The sequence below is a fragment of the Suillus fuscotomentosus genome, assembly GCF_016647785.1.
Source record: "Suillus fuscotomentosus strain FC203 chromosome Unknown F5891scaffold_55, whole genome shotgun sequence".
In the NCBI taxonomy this organism is placed as follows: Eukaryota; Fungi; Basidiomycota; class Agaricomycetes; order Boletales; family Suillaceae; genus Suillus; species Suillus fuscotomentosus.
Genome location: NW_024539567.1, coordinates 255,745 through 274,864, shown reverse-complemented (window position 1 = coordinate 274,864; position 19,120 = coordinate 255,745). Strand labels below are relative to the sequence as shown.

General features: G+C 47.5%; 6 protein-coding genes across 6 annotated transcripts; 1 reads left to right on the top strand and 5 right to left on the bottom strand.

Moving 5' to 3' along the window:
• Positions 1-2,065: 2,065 nt before the first annotated feature.
• On the bottom strand, positions 2,066-2,731 carry F5891DRAFT_983469 (uncharacterized protein; the record flags this gene model as incomplete). The annotated part of the gene is made up of 4 exons (XM_041377326.1): positions 2,066-2,125; positions 2,225-2,262; positions 2,297-2,548; positions 2,623-2,731. The coding sequence occupies 4 exons, from the start codon at positions 2,729-2,731 to the stop codon at positions 2,066-2,068; spliced, it is 459 nt and encodes a 152-aa protein (XP_041222050.1).
• A 602-nt stretch (positions 2,732-3,333) lies between these two features.
• On the bottom strand, positions 3,334-4,450 carry F5891DRAFT_594860 (uncharacterized protein). The gene is made up of 4 exons (XM_041372405.1): positions 4,273-4,450; positions 4,198-4,213; positions 3,666-4,136; positions 3,334-3,613 (listed from the first exon to the last, which is right to left on the bottom strand). The coding sequence occupies exons 1-4, from the start codon at positions 4,332-4,334 to the stop codon at positions 3,605-3,607; spliced, it is 558 nt and encodes a 185-aa protein (XP_041222049.1). The 5' UTR covers positions 4,335-4,450; the 3' UTR covers positions 3,334-3,604.
• A 782-nt stretch (positions 4,451-5,232) lies between these two features.
• F5891DRAFT_1130291 (Lipin/Ned1/Smp2-domain-containing protein) lies at positions 5,233-8,870 on the bottom strand (the record flags this gene model as incomplete). Its single annotated transcript, XM_041364503.1, has 10 exons — positions 5,233-5,905; positions 5,959-6,186; positions 6,234-6,473; positions 6,525-6,667; positions 6,719-6,898; positions 6,948-7,729; positions 7,782-8,015; positions 8,061-8,129; positions 8,180-8,582; positions 8,643-8,870. The coding sequence occupies 10 exons, from the start codon at positions 8,868-8,870 to the stop codon at positions 5,233-5,235; spliced, it is 3,180 nt and encodes a 1,059-aa protein (XP_041222048.1).
• A 332-nt stretch (positions 8,871-9,202) lies between these two features.
• On the bottom strand, positions 9,203-10,599 carry F5891DRAFT_594707 (uncharacterized protein). The gene has a single exon (XM_041372403.1). It carries the CDS (start codon positions 10,366-10,368, stop codon positions 9,331-9,333), a length of 1,038 nt encoding a protein of 345 aa, XP_041222047.1. The 5' UTR covers positions 10,369-10,599; the 3' UTR covers positions 9,203-9,330.
• A 1,450-nt stretch (positions 10,600-12,049) lies between these two features.
• Positions 12,050-13,816, bottom strand: F5891DRAFT_594721 (uncharacterized protein). Its single transcript, XM_041372404.1, has 3 exons — positions 13,704-13,816; positions 13,552-13,657; positions 12,050-13,474 (listed from the first exon to the last, which is right to left on the bottom strand). Exon 3 carries the CDS (start codon positions 13,453-13,455, stop codon positions 12,187-12,189), a length of 1,269 nt encoding a protein of 422 aa, XP_041222046.1. The 5' UTR covers positions 13,456-13,474; positions 13,552-13,657; positions 13,704-13,816; the 3' UTR covers positions 12,050-12,186.
• A 2,436-nt stretch (positions 13,817-16,252) lies between these two features.
• On the top strand, positions 16,253-18,980 carry F5891DRAFT_594461 (Metallo-dependent phosphatase-like protein). Its single transcript, XM_041372401.1, has 17 exons — positions 16,253-16,441; positions 16,497-16,650; positions 16,705-16,790; positions 16,847-16,865; positions 16,919-17,040; positions 17,096-17,113; positions 17,173-17,177; positions 17,232-17,247; positions 17,296-17,326; positions 17,377-17,510; positions 17,563-17,663; positions 17,715-17,727; positions 17,784-17,824; positions 17,872-17,934; positions 17,986-18,003; positions 18,053-18,496; positions 18,549-18,980. Exons 1-17 carry the CDS (start codon positions 16,342-16,344, stop codon positions 18,864-18,866), a joined length of 1,683 nt encoding a protein of 560 aa, XP_041222045.1. The 5' UTR covers positions 16,253-16,341; the 3' UTR covers positions 18,867-18,980.
• Positions 18,981-19,120: the final 140 nt, after the last annotated feature.

Sequence of the window (19,120 nt, the reverse complement as noted above, 5' to 3'; positions counted from 1 at the left end):
TTCTCGAACGCGAAGGATGAGGCGTGGTCCTAGCACAAACAGCTGTGCCATCTCGAAGATTTGAGCGAAACCATAATAAATCTGAATGTTTAGGGAAAACACGTCCTATAGAATTAATGGATCATAGTTGCACGTAGAGGTCAGTGATAGATCGACATACTGCTAAAAGTGTTGAAGATAATAAACCAGCAATCTGAAAGCAATAGATGACTAAAAAAACTAGCGCGTGCAAAACTTCAGCGAAACAAGAGAATTACATTCACATCATAGCTCACCTTGCAAAATAACTAACATGAGTTTGCATTAACACCGTAAAACAGTCCTCAGTAATACTTCTTGTTGCAGTTCACGGAAGTGCTTTACAGCAATCCGGACCGCGAGACATAGTGCAAGGACTTCCCATACAATCAGCACCTTTCTAGATCGCTGATATATGGCATGCAACCGAGCGATCATGATGACTTGCATGGTGTTCAGTCAAGTCAACATCACGAAGGTGTAAAGCTCACTGCCCAGTGTTACTTCTACAACCTGACTTGTCCAATTAAGTGCATCGTATATGATAAGGCCTGACAAATTCAGCAACATTGGCTATCAGCTTCGGAGGATCACAAGCTCGTAACAAACTCACAACTGCAGGAGTCGTTATATTGAACCAACGAGTTGTTCGAGAATCTCACTCACCTCTGCATGCTAGTTCAGTTGTTTGGACGGGAATGGAAGACATAAATTATTTATACTCACTGTGTCTGACATTGAAGCTGTTGGAACACTGACTGGATGCCACCCGTCACAAGAATGAAACAGAGTCTGTGTGAAGAGACATACCAAATAGCAACACCCTGATCGTGAGAGATGGGTGATGAGCGCGACACCAATGGCTTAGATGTAGAAACGTACACAGCATATCCTATTGCAACATATCGCACCTAGGATATGTTCGAGTCAGTCCAACTTGTTAACCATGCTTAAAAACACAAGCTACATACAATGAGATACAATACGGTCATCAGGGACCAGTGTTGCCTCTGCCGCGGATTGGTTGTGGTATTTTCACATCGTTCTCTTGATGTGGGAGTCCGCTCACCCAGACCAGTTCCACCTATAAATTTATTCTGAGCTAAATGGCTGCTCCTGTAACGGTGTCGACCTACTTCTTGTCCGAACGTAAGTACTAGAAATTCCACGATGTCAGTAATCTTTTTATACTTGATATCGCTCACCCCAATCGTACATTATTGCAGCACAAGCCGCAACTGAGAAACCGCAGCCAATTTTAATCAAATTATCACGATCATCATGCGGCTGGCTCTGAACAGACTTAAAAAATAGCTGCTAATAAGATTCGCATTGATGACTGGCCATCAACTGGGATCATTCGAGACTAGGGTCATGCTATTAGAGGATGGGAGTGAGCGAATGAGGGAACTTAATGGACGTATGATGATGGCATTCAGGGTTAACGTTGAGATTTGGAATTTGAGGGACGATATCTAAATGATTGATGTGCTTCAGCATAATAATTTCAGTAGGCTCATCTAGTGACTCTAGTCGGATCAAAGTAGAAGTTGTCGGTGAAACTGCAACTTTGTGAAAGCAGTGACTTCCTAGGCTCGGGACTCGGATAACCACGAACAAGTCGGCATGTGGCGTACGTATATAGCCAGGCTGGTCAATGATTTGGCAGTGCGAAACACGGAGTTTGAATTTCAGCAGTGCCGTACCTGTCAAAGTACTACTTAGTGCTAATAGTTACCCGTCTACTATCAATCACAACTGCAATATGCTCCACCACCTGAATCTTTAGTATGGACAGTGGACTCTCACAGTCTCAGCAAGGAGGAAATTTCTCTCTTTGCTGAAAACACTCCGTGGTCATAAACCTCTTGACACACCATCTCAGAAAAGCCTGGTATGACCACGTGGAGAGATGGAATTTTCCGAAGTAATGCGTTCACGAAGTTTCTGAGTGTGTTAGAAGCCGCAGCTTGAAGGATCATATGCCTTCCTGCAAGTACAGATAAGAGAGCCTTGAGTTGAAATTACTTTGGATGTTTAGTGCCCTTCAAGATAAAATCAAGGTGCGCAAAAGCTTCGAGTACTTGCCGGAACCAATGGAAGCGTGCTTGTCAAGTCCGTTGGAGTGTTGTCGAGAGCATTCAAAGAATCAAAGCAGATGTGGACATGGACAATACAATACAGAATTGGGTTGGTCATAACTTACATGGAGATGCGGTAAAACGGCTAGTGTCTGGGCAATGTCTGTATGTAAGACGACACTCAGGACAACCGGCACCTGCTAAATTTTCATTTGAGCCAATCATGGCGATGAAGGCATTGTTGTCTGGTAAAGGTTCGTCTGGCTGAAGTTGTTTGAAAGCAATGGTCCCCATGTCCCAAAGTTCCTTCTTGATAAGAGGAAACCCAAACAGCCAACGATTGCCGCATGGAGCCCGGGAAGGCTCTATGAGAACGTACTGAGTTACGTCTGGAGTGTATTTAGAGGGCACCCATTGCACCTTAGTAGACGTTTCTTGCGAGTCAGAATCTGAAATCTTTGGACGAAATGAGTGGCAGTAGTAAGTACGCGTCAAATTAATTGAAGATGAAGAAGTCACTCACCTGAAGTCCTCTTAGACTTTGTTCCAGTTGGCTTGTAGTAGAGGTCATTTTCGAGCTCTGCATGGTTCGGCGAATAAAATAAACTTGACTGAGCTATGAAATACGCCATTGATGCGGAATTTGAACGCGGCTCGCTACACGTTCAACTTACTTCGATGGGGATAAGAAATCGAACAGAGTAAACAAACTATGTTATACATACTAATGCCTCTACCCAGCGGACGTTTCGAGGGTGGGGTCCCGTCCTAACCTTGAGTAAGTACATTGGACAAGCAGCGACATGGTCCTTATAATACTAATTTTCATCTGTAGCAAGTGTTTTGCAGCCGAACTTGAAGAGTACCGTAACTCGATTTCGTCGTCTGCCTTCCTTTGTCATCTATCTATCGGAGTTCTTTCACGAACCCTTACAAACTCTGGTCAACAAACTGACGGTAGTAACTCTGCCATATATTACATCTCCGAGTTGCTCACCTAAATCTCAACTCTTCGATCATCTTGTGGGCGCCCGCCTGGTCCATTGTGACTTGGCATAATGAGTAAGATCGTCATCTGATGATCCATTGATTGTTCTATTACTTCAGGCGCAGCACGGCTGCCGTGTGCTATATTATATTGCTGACTGCAGCTGTCTGCGCGAGGGTTGGACCTGTCTGAACAGCACGTCAGTGCGCCGAGAACAGCCCGAGCGCGTCGATGAGCCTCGAGGAACGTAAAAGTGGTCTTGTAAATAATGTGATAAGCAATCAAATCTGTTTACCCGGTGGCGCATCTTGGTTCAGGAACAGGCCAGGGGTAGAAGGAACCCCTACTAGGAAACTCGGCGAAGATACTCAGCATTTCTTACCGAAAAGGCATTTGGCTCGATGGCCGTTGACGTGATGAAGTGATTGGTTCTACCGCAAAAAATAAATGAGTTGGTAGAAATGGGGCACTTAGGTGACACAGCCAGTCATGGAACAATGGCGGAATATTTTTTTCATCAAAATTGCTAATGCAAGGATGTCAACCGAACAGCTCTCGAAATGAACGCGTATACGCACCGGAACTTCCACCCACCACCCCGGTGACCGCTTGAGCTTCATCTCCAGGGAATACACTTGACTTGGCGTTGGACAGGTCGCCTCAGGTTCTGTATCCCTCCACAATACTAACAACAGCACCTTTCCCGGCGACCACATACACTCCGCTGGGATATTCTTCGAGTTTCCAACCACCTTTCCATGTGCCCTAGAACAGACGCGAAGACTGAGATATACCTTGATAAATCTAAGGGAATTCATCGCGATGAAGGCATTATTGTCTGGTAAAGTTTCTTCTGGCTGAATTTGTTTGAAAGCAATGGTCCCCATGTCCCAAAGTTCCTCCTTGACAAGAGGAAACCCAAACAGCCAACGATTGCCGCATGGAGCCCGGGGAGGCCTTACGAGAACGTACTGAGTTACGTCTGGAGTGTATTTAGAGGGCACCCATTCCACCGCGGTAGATGCTTCTTGGGAGTCAGACTCTGAGACCTTTGAACAAAATGAGTGACAGTACGCGCCAAATTGATATGAGTTGAAGAGGTGACTTCACCTGAAGTCTTACTAGACTTTGTTCCAATTGGCTTTCAGTGGAGGACATTTTCGAGAAGTGTTAGCGAGAACAAACTTCGATGTAGTAATAGGTAAGTCCGAATACACCACTAGCTGCCGTGGATGCCAATCATGCATGTGTTGATTGTTTTGCCAATTGTGCTCGATGGAGTGAGCGGACGTCGGTCTAGGGAAAACAGTCTTTTCTTCTCGGTTGTGATAATAATATCATCCCATGAGCGACTCGGAGTCTGGAGATCTGGACGTCGCTGTGACTATTAGTATTAGTGTGACCGTGACGGGTTTAACTTCTAAATCGTCTCGTAAAAGTTGTCCCCTACCATGGGCGACTCAAGCTCTCAATAACTCAAGTTTCCAAAAAAGAAAATGGGTGGTACTTCAGCACAACTGCTGCCCATGCGGAATACAATACAAGTCGTCCGATGACAACCTTCCAGCCAGCAATCCGAGCTGATACTGCCGACTTTCAAATGTCACGGTTCACCACTCCTATTCTCCCCTCAGTGGAGTGACACTTCGCCGTTCTGTGCTGGAGGCTACGATAGGAACACCACGGATTGTGGACAGACGCTTTTGGGACGGGGCGTGTTGTTTTACTGAGCCCAAGAAACGTTGCTTCAGCAGCTCCCGCGTCAACTCTTGGGCACCCCTCCCTGCATGGAGAGGAATATCGACATTTAGCCTTGCGGTCTTCGGTCGTATTATCTTGCTTCTTGGAACTCACCCAATGCGCACGTATTATTTGTCTCCGGTGTCTACTATGGGGCTTCGGTCCAACTGCAACGGACAATAAACGTTTGTTCCTACTCACTGAGGCGTGTTCGCCTTTGCAAGTAGCTTGTACCTAGACTCGTACTGACGGACTTAGTAAACACATTTATTCTAATCGACACGGGAGTCTTCGTATCTATCGAATGCACTATCAATATACATGCTTAGTCTGCCGTCCTTGAATCTATCCAAATCAGCTATCAATGCCTTATCAAATTACACTACCAAGGTCCAATCGCCCGCATTACAAAAATGGCACATTCTTCATCTCCCCCGTAGCAAGAAAATCCTCATCAAACGCCTCCTCAGCAGCCTCCTCCTCATTCTCTCCACCCTCCACTTCCCCGTCATACCCATACCCCTCCTCCTCTTCATCCCTACCATCCTCCCCAAACTGTCCATCATCCAACGACCCAGGCATACTCGTCATACTTGTGCTCCTCGGACGCCGTTTCCGCACACTCCCATCTTCCACATCTGCATCCTCTTCATCAGAATCCAGGAACGTAGACGATGACGACCGCGAGTCGATGCCGCTGGATGAAGACGACTGCGCCAGCGCTGCCAGTCTACCGCTGAGACGCTCGAGAGAGGAGATCTGCCGCAGATGTGTACTGCGCAGACCCATCGTTCGACTCGGCGTGCCCTCGCGCGCTAACACAGGCGGTGGAAGTGAAAACTGCGTCATGTCCCTCGATTGTCTCCGCCCTACGAGGCTGAAGTTGCGTAACCGTGCAAGTGTACTCTGGTTAGACGTATCTGATCGCGCGCTCAGGGCGGGGGAGGGAGGTGTGAGGTCAGGAAGGGCAAATTCCTGGACTGGCATTTTCCAATAATTAAAATCCGTGAACTCCACTGCCCATTGGCGATTTATCGGAGGGAACATCTGATCAACAATGTCAGTCATATGTATATACCTAAGAAGAGATAAATGAGTGCGCCGAATACATGAGCACAACAAATTACGGACGATGACTTGTACCCTGCGAGCTCGAGGAGCTCCATCTTGACCTCACCAGAGGAATCTATAGTGAATATCCTCGCACTCGGAACATTCACGCTGCGATATGACAGCGCATCCGTTATCCGGTTTCCAAACCCGGCATAGAACGGCGTGCGCGAGCTCTCACCGAAAAGACGCTGAATGTCCCTCAAGCATGCCATTTTGAATACTTCGGGCTTCCGCATGATCACCTCGCTAGTGCACATCAGCATCTTCCCTCCCGGATGATTCAATCATCTTACCGATGCAGTGACGCCATCAATCGGTCGGGGCTCATGATGACAGGGCCTTCAGGAAGTTGATAGTCGTCCTGCTTGATACCCTTCAGATAATCGCGCGTAGAATCTGCCTGTCCGATAGCTCGTGAGGTAAGGTACATGATCTTGTACCCGTTGCGCCTGATATCAGTGTATAACTTTGCAACACCGGAATGAGTCCAGTCGCGGCCAATCATAGCGAATACATGACCTAGCCCATCAGACCTGCGGAAAAGCCAGGTTGGACGAAGACACAAACAAAGGGGAGAAACCTACTTGGTGATTGTACCATCTATGTCAGACACGACGACAAGATCAGTCGAGTCCCATACAAATATCCGCGCCGTACATGCGGGCACAGTAGAATTAGAAAGGGAAAACGTGATTGTATTGGCACCAGGCTTAAGGTCGAGGGATTTCTGGAGAGGACATCATATATTTAGAAGCTGCACGGAATGTTGAAGACCCACCAGTTGATCAGAGGTCAACCGCAGCGTCTTAGCATACCTCTTCCGTGTCCTCGTAATCTTTGCCTCCAACGCCTTACTCAAGGGCTCCATGATGCCAGGAGCGGGTGTGGCAGGAGGGGCAGACACAGATTGAGGAAATGTCATATGACGAGCCACAATAGGAACATGTTTTGGCAGTGGCTGGAAAATCATCATGAGCCGCTATCTTTCTGAGTCTCACGAAACTCACAGATTCCATCGGAGAGGTATTCGACACCCTTAAAGGAGGCCGATCAGCCTCTGTTATATCCCGGCTTCGAATCCACCATCTAACCCAACTGCTCGACGTTGGTTTCCGGTGCGCTTCCGGCGGTTCAGAATCCGCACGCTTCATCTCTCGTTCGTCCCCACTCGATACCGGTTCCCGTTCATCGGCACTGCTCACCATTTCTTCCTCCCTCTGTTCTACACGCTGGTCTCGTGCTTCTGTGATGGCCAGCGGGGGCTCAGACATCGCCCTCGATGGTTCCTTCGGCGCATTCTCAACCCATAACCTCAAAGCATCCATCAACGGACTCCCGTCTTCCCTCGTGATATACTGCCCGCCCGCCCACTTAATCACCAATCCCTCATCCTCTACCACTCTCGTCCTCACCTCCCCGATCACCACCTCCTCAGAGACAAGTTGCATATAGTCGATTCTCCCTGCCTCGAATAGACGCACGACTTCTACTTCATCACTCCCATGGAAGATCCCGCGTTTTGTTGTAGGTACAAGTGAGAGAGCAAATGACAGCGCCTGGCCCTCGATGTGAACGAGGAACGTACGTGAATCAGATGGGTGTGTGGTAAGAACACCACCTGAACCAAATCCGTACTCAGGGAGTGGGAGTGGTGGATGATCACATCTGATTTCGTGTTCCTGCTCATCTTCAGGAGTATGTGCTTCGTCCTGAGGTGGTAGAGACGAGCGGATGGTATGTGGACTGCCTTCGAGCTCAAGCGGGACACTCCTACTACGCGTCAAAAACTCTTCAGCGTCAAAAGTCGACTGGCGTGTGTTCATCCATAGTGGGTGCTTTACCCATGCGCAATAAATGGGTAGACGGGAAATGTGTCGCCATAGGTGAGGGCTGGGGGAACGCGCCCCATTCCCAGGAATACTGAGGAAGCGGGATATCATCTTGGGATTCTGAAACAGTGTGGCAGGTAAGAAACGTAGTTGCGGGAAATGATGGAGAGTGTTTGCTCAGAGGGGAAGCGACTGGAGGAATGGTTGATGGGAAGGGGATCGCAGTTGGGGTTGGAGATGGTGGATCTGTAGCTTATTAGCTCGGTATATGGCGAGTTACATAAAACTCACGAGATATACGTGAGGAAGACGCGTCGCGTGCTTGAGCAGAATGATATCCATCCATATCAAGCGCGACATCTGCAACGCCTTGAGAATCATATCAAATATTGTGTGTAGGACGCACGCACCAGCCTTGTATTGAACTTCTGGACCGGACACATCGGTTGGTTGTGCTACAGGATCCTCTGGTGGAGGGGTATGAGGAACGCTCCTCGAGCCGAGCTTCGGTTGCGCGCCTGCATGGATTGGAATTGGATGTTTCAACACAGACGAAGCATTCAAATCGAGAAACTCAGGTTCCTGCATCTGTAAACTCAGATCTGACTTCTCTTCCCCACCCGGTTTCGCTCCAGATGTTTCATGTTCAAAGTCATCCTGAAGTTCGCCTGGTTCCGGGGTTGGGGAGAGCAGAGGACTTGTAACAAGGTCTTCTGGGATATCTTCTTCTGTCTCGAACACGAAAAATGCTTCTCCTGCGTCTCCTATTTTCATGTTGAACGGGATGAGCGAGCCATTTATTGATACGTTGACCTATTCCCAGCCATTCATGATCCATTGAACACCTTTACGAAAAGAGCAGACAATGCGCACCTTCTTTTCAGCGGGTCTGAGTACCTGAAGCTTACCGAAACGGACGTGAAATGGAGAGCAGGCGTAAACATCGCCGTCTTGTGAACCGGAGCTAGCAGATAAAGTGGGCGATGGTGGGCGTCGAATAACGATGACATCGATGGCCCCAGTCAGGGTCGATGGGTTGATATCTTTGTAGTACTGGTATGGGGCACTAATCGCGCTCACAGCGCCACGAATGTAGTTCATCGCGTTCGCGATGTCGTGTCAGTGTTACAGGTAGTTCGAGTTCGTTGCTGGGGTCCACGCGGCGTGGATTATTAGGATATTGGGGAGATCGTAGGATGGACTATATGAAAGCTAATTGTACGTGGCTCATGGTTTGCGTGATGACACAAGCTTGTAGATTGAAGTTCCGTTGAACAAAAGGAGGAGGTGTACGTATGTAATCATCAACGTTCATGACTATTAGTAACGTCAAGCGCTGATGGCGCTGATGGATCCGTACTAAGATTCATAACAATATACAAAATCACAGGCAAGCTCTTGGGCCAGCTAGACAAATATGACATCCTCTGTCCGTCACGCCGACAAACGTTTTCTCATATATTTTTGGTCGTGATCGATTTCCATAGCACTTGTGCATAACAATAATAATAGCGGCTCATAAATCTGGGTATACTAAATACGCGATTGACGTCAAAACTAGTCAAATACCGTCAATCACATCGTCAGAATCAAACGAAGGCTGGCTGATTTGATAGCTTTCTTCATCGCTGATAGTGGACGGGGGCTTTATTTGACCTGGCAGGCCAGCCGCACGCCATGCGGCAAAACCGCCCACTATATCAGTCGCATTGAGCAACCCAAGTTCGTGAAGGGATGCCGCAGCCAAAGAGCTGGTGTACCCCTCCTGACAATATATGATTATCTTTAAATCATAGCGATCTGCGATTGCAAGTCGTGCTTCGCAACGAGGGTCAAAACGCCATTCCAGAACGTTTCGCTCGATGATGAGGGATCCGTGAATCCCGCCTTCACGAGCGCGTTGGGAAGCTGGGCGAATATCTACCAGAAAGACCGGCATTGGGTATGTGGGGTCGTGAAGGGCGTCATAGGCTTGTGGTGGAGTCATTCTCTCGAGCTTTGATCGGGCATCAGATAGAAGTTGATCAATGCTGCGAGATCCGGGTGGAGGAAGAAGAGGGTCGATGGGAGTGCGTACAGACTTGGACAATACGTCCCATAAGGCAGCGTCATCATAAGATGAGCCAATATGCCTTACAGAGGCAGCAAGGAGAGTACCCGTGTTTTGAACTGCATCGACACGTCCCAAAAATTTAGAGGATGCGAGGAGTACAGCACGCTGAACATCATCTTCATCTGACCCACAGATAACGAGCGCATTTGAAGTGCGTGCGCGGTCCCGGGTATCACGACCTGTCGGGGATGAACCAGTTGTGGCTATAGCGAAGAGATATCGGGAGGAAGGTAGTCGTGCACGGATATGGGAAGTGATAAGTCGAAGAAAGCGACCATCATCTTTCTTCGAGAAAGTGAAGTGGACACCTATGCGGACACCATCGACGGTGCGTGCTTTTGTAATCATACGGAGTGCGAGGCTCTGGGCAACCTCTTCACGCACATCTGCAAGTGTGCGTGAAATTGTTGGGAAAGTACTAGTAGCAGAAGATTGGATAAGTGTGCGCTCGACAACAACATCGGTGGATGGTTCAGACGATGGCATCGGGACATCTACTTGCTGCTAAATGATCTGCTCAAAATTATTCGTCAGTAATGTGCAATTGTGGTCTGCATGTGTCTGCTTCGTATCTGCTGGTGTCGAAAGCAAAGTGAAGGTTGCAACGAACAAGGTTACCAGCCTCGACCATAGTAGCAGTTCGGCCCGAACTTCCTGATCCGGATGTACACATGCACTTCCACGACTGTGAACCAAGCAGACACAATAATAGAAGCAAAGGTGCAATGTACACAACTGTCAGGTGCGTCAAAATAGCCACGCCCTCGGAGTTTTCCTCCTTACCATCAGTAGCGGCGACCTGCTTGGTAACATCGACTGAACTGACGATCAGCAGATGTTCGAATCACTATCGACGCTAGGCCTTGACCATCCTTGAACTCACTGCCGCCTCGAATATGTCTCGACTTCTTGCCAATTTGGCTCCCGAAGACGTGACGACCATGTCGATGCAGCCCGCCAATTCGGTAGCCGAGATGACTCTAACATCAGTGATGTCAGAGAGTCCCAAATACGTCACATCCATATTTTACTTTCCAGATGGCGGCCAGCATGTCATCAGCAAATCCAACGCAAAAGAAGCACTGTGCATAGAAGCGAGAAAGGAGACCGAAGAAGTGCATGCAGTGCATGTGGCAGTATCGAGAGACAATCGATGGGTCATCAATGCATCACTACTGGAGAGGATCTCGATTTCGGCGAGCTCAAAGAAGTTGAGAAGAACAAAGATCCGAAACAATCACTGCCTACATCTATATCTTTACTGGCAACAAGCTACCATAGTGAGCGAGTCGTTGGATTTGAACGATAGCAAACCCATGGCTGGTCCATTTGGAAGTGCTAATCTTATTCATGCAGTTCGAAGAAGCTCGCAGGAAGAAGAGGTACCTCGAGGTGTGGGACGGGACGCTCGACAGGGATCTTGTTGCTAGGCGCAGTAAACCATTAATACATCATCTTTTGCCCCTAATCCACACATATCCACAGAACGCCCCTTTTCATCTCCAGACTCCCTTGCTTTTCTTCTTGCACGAACGCGAACCGTCTATTGGCATCAGTAAACCGGTGAGTTCTTGCTGGGGATTATGCTAATTATGGTGCTTTTACATAGTCATATATTGCTTTATATCACTTTATATTCCAATGTGACGAAAACCTTTCCTATATATTACGATATATAACGATATATGACGATATCTTCTTCTCACAGGTTCTCTGATGGCCCGCCTTCGAGCCTTGCAATCCCCCAGACGTACGTCTTCCAAAGTTCATTCGCTGTGAAATACGTTTGATGTTTGTACTGTAATATTATACACTCAGGTGGAGCTGGTTGTGATTCCATAATTACAGGCCGTGAAATTGTGGTAGAGATAGAGTCCAAGGTCAATCAAATCATTATGAAGGCTCGCGCACAGTGGCCTCGTCTTATTTGCATAAGGATGGACGGCCACAATGACAGGACGTCCGAATATCATACCCAGTCAGGCAGTTTAACATTTCCGACCTACGGAGCTGCTGGCCAAGAGTTATGATGATCTATAATGTTACTGATAAGATATCGGGATAGTGGCAAGAAATCATCTCCCCGGAGATCCATACAAGGGGTATCACGGTATACCGTATACATGGTCAAAAAACACTAGTTGAAACACTCGAAATATCGGACTGAAATAAAGGCAAGAGACTCAGAACGAAGGCGAGGATACAAGATATGGTAAGCAATTGAAGACTAGAACATAATAATTTTTCACAATCAGTATCACAAAAAAAGCAGTCGAAGACGGCGGATGCCAATTCATCGTGCAACTAGTGCAACTTCTGGTGGTCGCAATACCCGTCATAGGCAGCCTGGGCGTCCCCTAAGAGAGTCTTCAGAAGTGTGCTCTCACTCCCGTTGAAACTTCCATCATTCCAATCGCCGGGTTCAAAATGCATCTTTTCGCCGTCCTGTAGCCTTGACAGAATGATTGATTTCCAACTCTTCCACACTTTGGTGTCGTTTGGGAGGAGATCATCAAGTACCTTTGCTGGATTTGACGGATTCAACGCCAGTAGAACGAAGACTGCCATGGTAGTGCGCGTGCCCAACATATATTTCGTCATCAGCGGGCGCTTGAGGACTACATCCACCAGCAGCCTCCTCTGGATCTCCGATTTGTCGAACGATGACAACCATGAGGTGTATGCAAAGGAGACTGCAAGCGAGGCTAAGAACATGATCTGTCCGAAGAGCGTGGCCTGTGGTATGAGCAGCAGCTGTGTGATGCATTGGGTCGTAAGGATCGACGAGCATATGCCGATGTTTCTGTATTCTGTCTCACTGTCGAAGCTTAAAGAGAATTTCCCACGGGTAATGGAATTGACAGCGCCCTCTTGACCAAGTAGGACGATGGTATTGTTATCTGCGAGGAGTAAGCCATCACCTCGCGGCGCTCCCGGGGCTGGGATGGGATGAGAGAAAGTGAAATTTCCGGATCCGAGGACAAGACATGATAATCCGTTTGCGACGATTCCGAGCAGGATCATACTGAAGGAGTACCAGTCTTCAAAGAGAGCGGACGCAATGCAGGTGCCGATGGATACTGACATAGGGATGAAGGCGAAAACGCTGGTGTATTTCGTGAGTTGCTTTGGTGTCGTGGTTGCATCAGGGATGTAGTGGAGGTCAACGATTGTGACTCCAACTGGTTGAGTTTTTCTGCCTGGCACATCAATGCCCCGCTCCATCTGGCATTCTTTTGCCATCAAAGAAGCGAGGGAACCAGTTTCGGGGAGAATTGACCCAGACTCTATACCCTTGAACTGTGGGCCCTTCGAACCATCCAACCCGCCCAGCGTAGCAGCGTTTGTGTTGACGCCCGGGAATGAACCATCCCAGAAACGCGAGTTGGCGAGTTGGCTACACTTCTTGGCGATAAGGTATGATCCTGGTGAATTGTACCATCCCAACCATTTTCTCCCTTGGTACACGTGTATGATCGTCATCGCGGAAACAGCTTCATCACCACCGAAAAACCCTGCTACTCCAGAGGCATCAAGAGTGAACTTGGAACCTGAAAGAGGTATACTAGACATTGTTGGCTGGATGAGATTTCTGAATATGTACATGTTAGTATGGGGATGTTCTGGTTTGCTGAGCGGTCGCAAACGAGTGGTTATATGAACACGCACAGGACACAGGTTGAAAGTTGAGAACAGCCTTGTGAGCGATGGGCGCTTGAACCTGGGAGTTCTAGAAGTGCTCTTAAACGGTAGCCTTGTCTAGGCTGTAGTACACCTGTCAAATATGTCGGAATACTGTAAGGTCAACGTCAAAGACGAACATATATACCCTGCAGCCTACAGGTGGGGCTGTACTACCAAGTGGCAAGGCGCCACTGAGGCGTATCCTCTATCTAGGGTAATTCCGAATGACGTGATGGCAACACATTCCAGCAATACATGAACAACATCAAGGCTTTTCATTTTCTACCCGATCTTACCAGCTATACATCGCACCTGGCCGTACTAAGCTGTTTCTACTAGGGGTGACGGCTGCGCGCTTCCTAGTACAAGGATGATCGGGCTATCTCAGATTCGAGCATACAGCAAAGTGGATTGAGTTTTAAATATTCGAATGTGCGCTTGTTAGTGTGGCCAGTGTTGTTGCCATCCGTGGCAAAATATGGCAGTTGGCAATCTGTGGAAGCATGGGGAAGAGGTAGTAACATAATTGTCGGAAGAAAGTTCCTCCACGTGCTGTATAGTAGGAGCAGTGACGGACAACAAATATCCAACCGGACACTGGACTGTCACGAACTGGTCATCGAACTCGAAATACCTCAAAGAACTTGCATAAAACACGACGAACGTCCCGTCATCAGGGAGCTCCCTGATCCGACACAACACGAGGGCGGGGCGAAGACAACGAGACTGCAGCCATGACAAATTAAACTTTGAATGCGATGGTGATATCATGTTCATTGATTATGTGATTCAGACATTCAGAGAGGTCGAAAGAGCTGACAAATCAAGAACAAACATGAACAATCCGGACCGGCTATGAGTATGAGTCCCTGTGTGATCGCGACATAAAAAATTGTTATTCCTGTGTAATACCCTTTTCGGATCCTCGGGTTTGTTTTGACATGTACTTACGAGGAGTTCAGTTCTCATTTATTGTGAATCCTCCAAGCATGCCCGCGGCGCCCTAGAGCCACCACCAGTGGTGCGAATCGATTCAATCATAAACAGCGTGTCTCAAATTCCATTTCGTTAGTAACCAAATATGCAAACAAACCCCAAAGACTTTGAGTGAGTATTAGATATGAGGATCAAATGATGAACTTCAGAAGATTTAGTATGATTATCATGTAGCATCGTCCAGATACCAGATGACCATCGCATTGTCACAGCAACTTACTCATTCTGAGATCTGCCTGCCATGACAAAACCTCAGCTGGCTGCTGTGCCAGTTCTGCCCACAGCACAACCTCAGCTTAGCACTTGAATTTCGAAAGACCAGGACCAGTCATCCTGCACAACCCTCGAGCACCGAGTCATAGGTCTGATGGATTCCAACAGTTGACGCACAATGACAACAATGAGGTATAGCCTCGCCCCCCTTGCGGCTCCCGTATATGCATTGATCAGCCAGGCCATTGTAAACACGCACCGCATGTACAGGTTTTATAAACGCTGTTCATCTATCTTTACCGCCTCGCACAGTCAGTATCAAATACTCCGAGGCGTGGTTTGTCTAACTCACGATATACAGGTTGCACCAATTTCATTCCATGAATATTATTTGCTACAGTTGTTCAGTAAGTAACAAAAGGACAAACGAAACCTCCTCAGGAAAATGTTGACATCATCAGGCCCTCGAGGCCCGTGTGCCTTGCATAGTGCAACTCAAACCATGTACTGATCCGACATCACGAGCTCGTAGCTCGCGCCGTTGAGCATTAGAGGCTGGTTCTTATGTGACGGCGACTAGTCTGCTGACTTTGCATGAACGAACCCTCGGGGCCCCGCCATGATTGCAGAGTTTCGATGGTTCATAAAATGCAATTAATGCAAGACGCCAAAAGAAAAACACGGTGAACAAAAATAATGAAAGATGACCATGTCTCAGCGCACCGGTCAAACACGATTTAAATAGCGACATCAAGAAGTTGCCATCGTTGACTCCAGGAGGCGAAATGCAAGGTATTCCATCCATGTGAATTTTTGTCACGTCGAAGGAGCGAAGTCTTGGTCCTGAGAGTCGAACGCCGTGGTTTAGAAAATGCAATCATATAAGTGGTCTTGGCACAGACCTGTGTGATCCGGAATCTACGGGAGAGAGAGAAAGAAAATTTTCTATACATATTTATATACCGTTAAGGCGCCTTGCTCTGAATCTCCGGGAGGCTGACGTGTACGCGGTAGGCCGGCGCCGTTTCAGTGAGCCCGGAGCCGGACCGTGGTGGCGAACGTGCGAGACACTCCTAGTCGCTTTCGGGATGCACATGCAGGGTTGAAATCGAACTTACTGTTATTAGATGCTACGATTGTTATCGACGACAGCTCGAGTGGATCAAGAGTGGATCAATATCGATATGGATGATGTCAACATGTACAAATTTATATATCTTCTGTTCGATTACTCATGATGCTATTATCAACGTTTCATCTCACTGCACCCCTACTGGTACACGCACCGGTCCCGAATGCAGCTCGCAGAAATTTAATCTTTTTATGCCGTAGTCCATGGAGTTCGCCCAAAAACGTGCACTTCCGTTCACGAAGGACAGTCTCAAGAACTCCCACTGTCACTTGTAATAGGCCAGAGTGACAAACGTGCTTACCATCGAATCCCATTGACCCCTTCTAGGATGTGATAGTTGCCACCAGGCCGACTGCAGCTGTGCACACTGCTCCCTATTAATAATGGGAACTACAACCCGATACCCCAGCATCTAACCACTTCTCCGGAAACTCATGAGGGCGCGAAGTCTGATTTTTACCTTGGGGTCATGCTGCATTGCGAGCCTCGCGTCCCCTACTCAGGTTGTACTGGGCACATCACAGGTTGAACTTCGTATGTGCTTCGTGGTCATTTCAATCACACCGCTGGTCGCTCAAATGATTGAAAGAATCTTCCCCTAGGCAGCTTCACGGTCGTTTTCTGCACATCACAGATATCCACCCTGATCCGTTTTATGAACCCGGTGCATCCCAATCCTCTGCATGCCATCGACCCGATTTCAAGGACGAGCGTCCGGCAGGTTACTACGGAACACCTTATAGGTATGTTAATTATCCTTATTTTTGATCTGTTGCCTGACATTCGTTTCTGTCTAGCTTCTGTGACTCACCGTTCAGTCTCACAAACTTCACGCTTGACTTTTTGGATGAACATTGGAGCTCTGAAATCGATTTTGTTATTTGTGAGTGTCTAATCTAGCCCATTTGCCTTATTTGACTTCGCTCATTTGCCGCATAGGGACTGGCGACAATGCAAGGTTTGAAATTGGTGTTGGATCTCTTGAGATGCAATCTAATCAAGAACATCTAGACACGACAACGATGACGATATACCACGAACCCTTGACGAAATTTATGACTTGAATCGCGCTGTAGCTAAAAGGATGGAACATGTATTTTTGAAGAAAGGCATCCCAGTCGTGCCAAGTTTGGGTAGGTCTGTTGCGCCTCTTCGCAGAGACTTCCTGAACAATGCATCTTCTATCAGGGAACAATGACATATGGCGTAAGCGCTTCTAACATTCTTCAGCACACGACAAGTATATTGACTGTCGACTGATATAGCTCATGTGAGAACAGCGTATCACGGGCTCTTCTACTGATCCCATTTACCTTGCTATCAGAATAGATTATCTGCTGGTATGATTGTTGCTATCCTTCCGTTCAACGCTAATCTGTAGCAAACAGGACCTAATGAAATTATAGAGGAGTTCTCTTCGTACGTCTATCGCAGATTTAGCTACCTCCGAGGTCTTATAAAAAAATCAGGATATGGAGTGCATTTATACCCCCGACGTCATCAGCATCATTTCATCAGGGAGCATACTTCTCAACGGAGATCATACCTGATGCGGTGGCTGCTATCAGCCTTAATACCTTGTACTTTTATAAGAAAAATCACGGCAAGTGACGCATAATTCTTGGTTGGCCTACTCGTTGATGTACAACAATTAGCTGTCGGAGGATGTGATTATACCGACCCAAAGGACCCTGGAACTATCCAGCTTGATTGGCTTGAAGAACAACTGGAGGCATACCGTTCTCGACAGATGCAGGTAAGAATTCTCAAATATCTTCCAAAAATACTTTTTCATGTTGTCGGGTAGGTGTGGATTACGGGTACGCCATAGATCGCTCCCTTGAACCCTGACAACTTTTCATATTCGTCAATGCAGGACATGTACCTCCATCCGAAGCGAACTACTTTTCTGAATGCGTGAGTACTCTACGTAGATATGGCATCAATCATCTCAACCTCGTCAGTACCCCCGATTCGTAGAGTTGAACCTGCGATTCCAAGACACGATTTTGGGTAATTTGTATGGGGTAAGATTCATTATTCGTTCCAGGTAGTCGAAGTTGATTTTGGTGTTTCAGCACCTAAACGTTGACCACGTACGCGCGGTTGCTTCACAGCCACGCTTGGTTTACTAACTCAGTGCAGTTCTCTTTCTTGGACGCTGATGAGATCAACACGTCTTCGAAGACCTCATCACGCGGTACACTCTTTGAGACGCTCATCGCTGATTTTTCGGAGATACCGGCACCCCTCGAGGATACTCGCTACGACGACTATGCAGTGGTGAACGTCAACGCTGCCATTGTACCAAATCCCTACATTCCATCTTTCCGAATTTTCACGTATAATATCACTGGACTATCGACACTCACGAAGGATATCGGCTCTGATCCATATCTTCAAATGATAAAGGCCACTCAGCGGCGACGTGCCTTGAACCATGAGCAAGTTCGCACATTCAAGAAGCCGAAGTGTGAACACAAGAAGTTCCGTAACGCGTGGAGGTGCCAGCCTCACAAACTCTGGCACTCCGATAGCAAATCGCCATCAAGACACAACTCGTTGTGGTCGCCTCTAGGGTTCGCACAGGTGGGCACATACCCCACCAGTAGCTCCCTAAAATAACACATGTTATTTACAGTTTTACATGCCAAGACTGGAAGAATTCGATCAGACCCATAATCCAGAGTTCGAACTCGAATACATGACCTTCCCTCTTTCAAGCTTGCACCCCGATGAGGAAACACAGGATGTCACGAATCACCAATATGTTATTCCTCTTCAACTTCTCCCAGAAGAACTTCGCGAGCCTGGTGTTGTGGAGTCAGAGTACACGCCTTACGAGTTGAATGACTTGACCATCCCATCGTGGTTGGATCTTGCCACGAGGCTTACGAAGAACAAGGAACTTCGATTGAGGTTCAAGGAGTTCATGTACATGGGCGGTGTGGAGGAATGATTATTTCAGGTGTCTGGTTTGGAAACGGACAAGAACGTCGAGATTCAAGCTATGTATTATTGATGTATTGGTTGCAGGAGGACTGGAATGCGCTGTAATTTGTTATTTTTGTATTATGCTACACCTACATATCTTGTTTAAAGCGGTCCAGCTGTATTCTTGAACCGCAATTATCATATTTGATCAGTTCCAACTAGGACTACATCCTTTGGGTCAGAGCTCGACCGATGGCAGTGTCACAGGATCTTCCACCA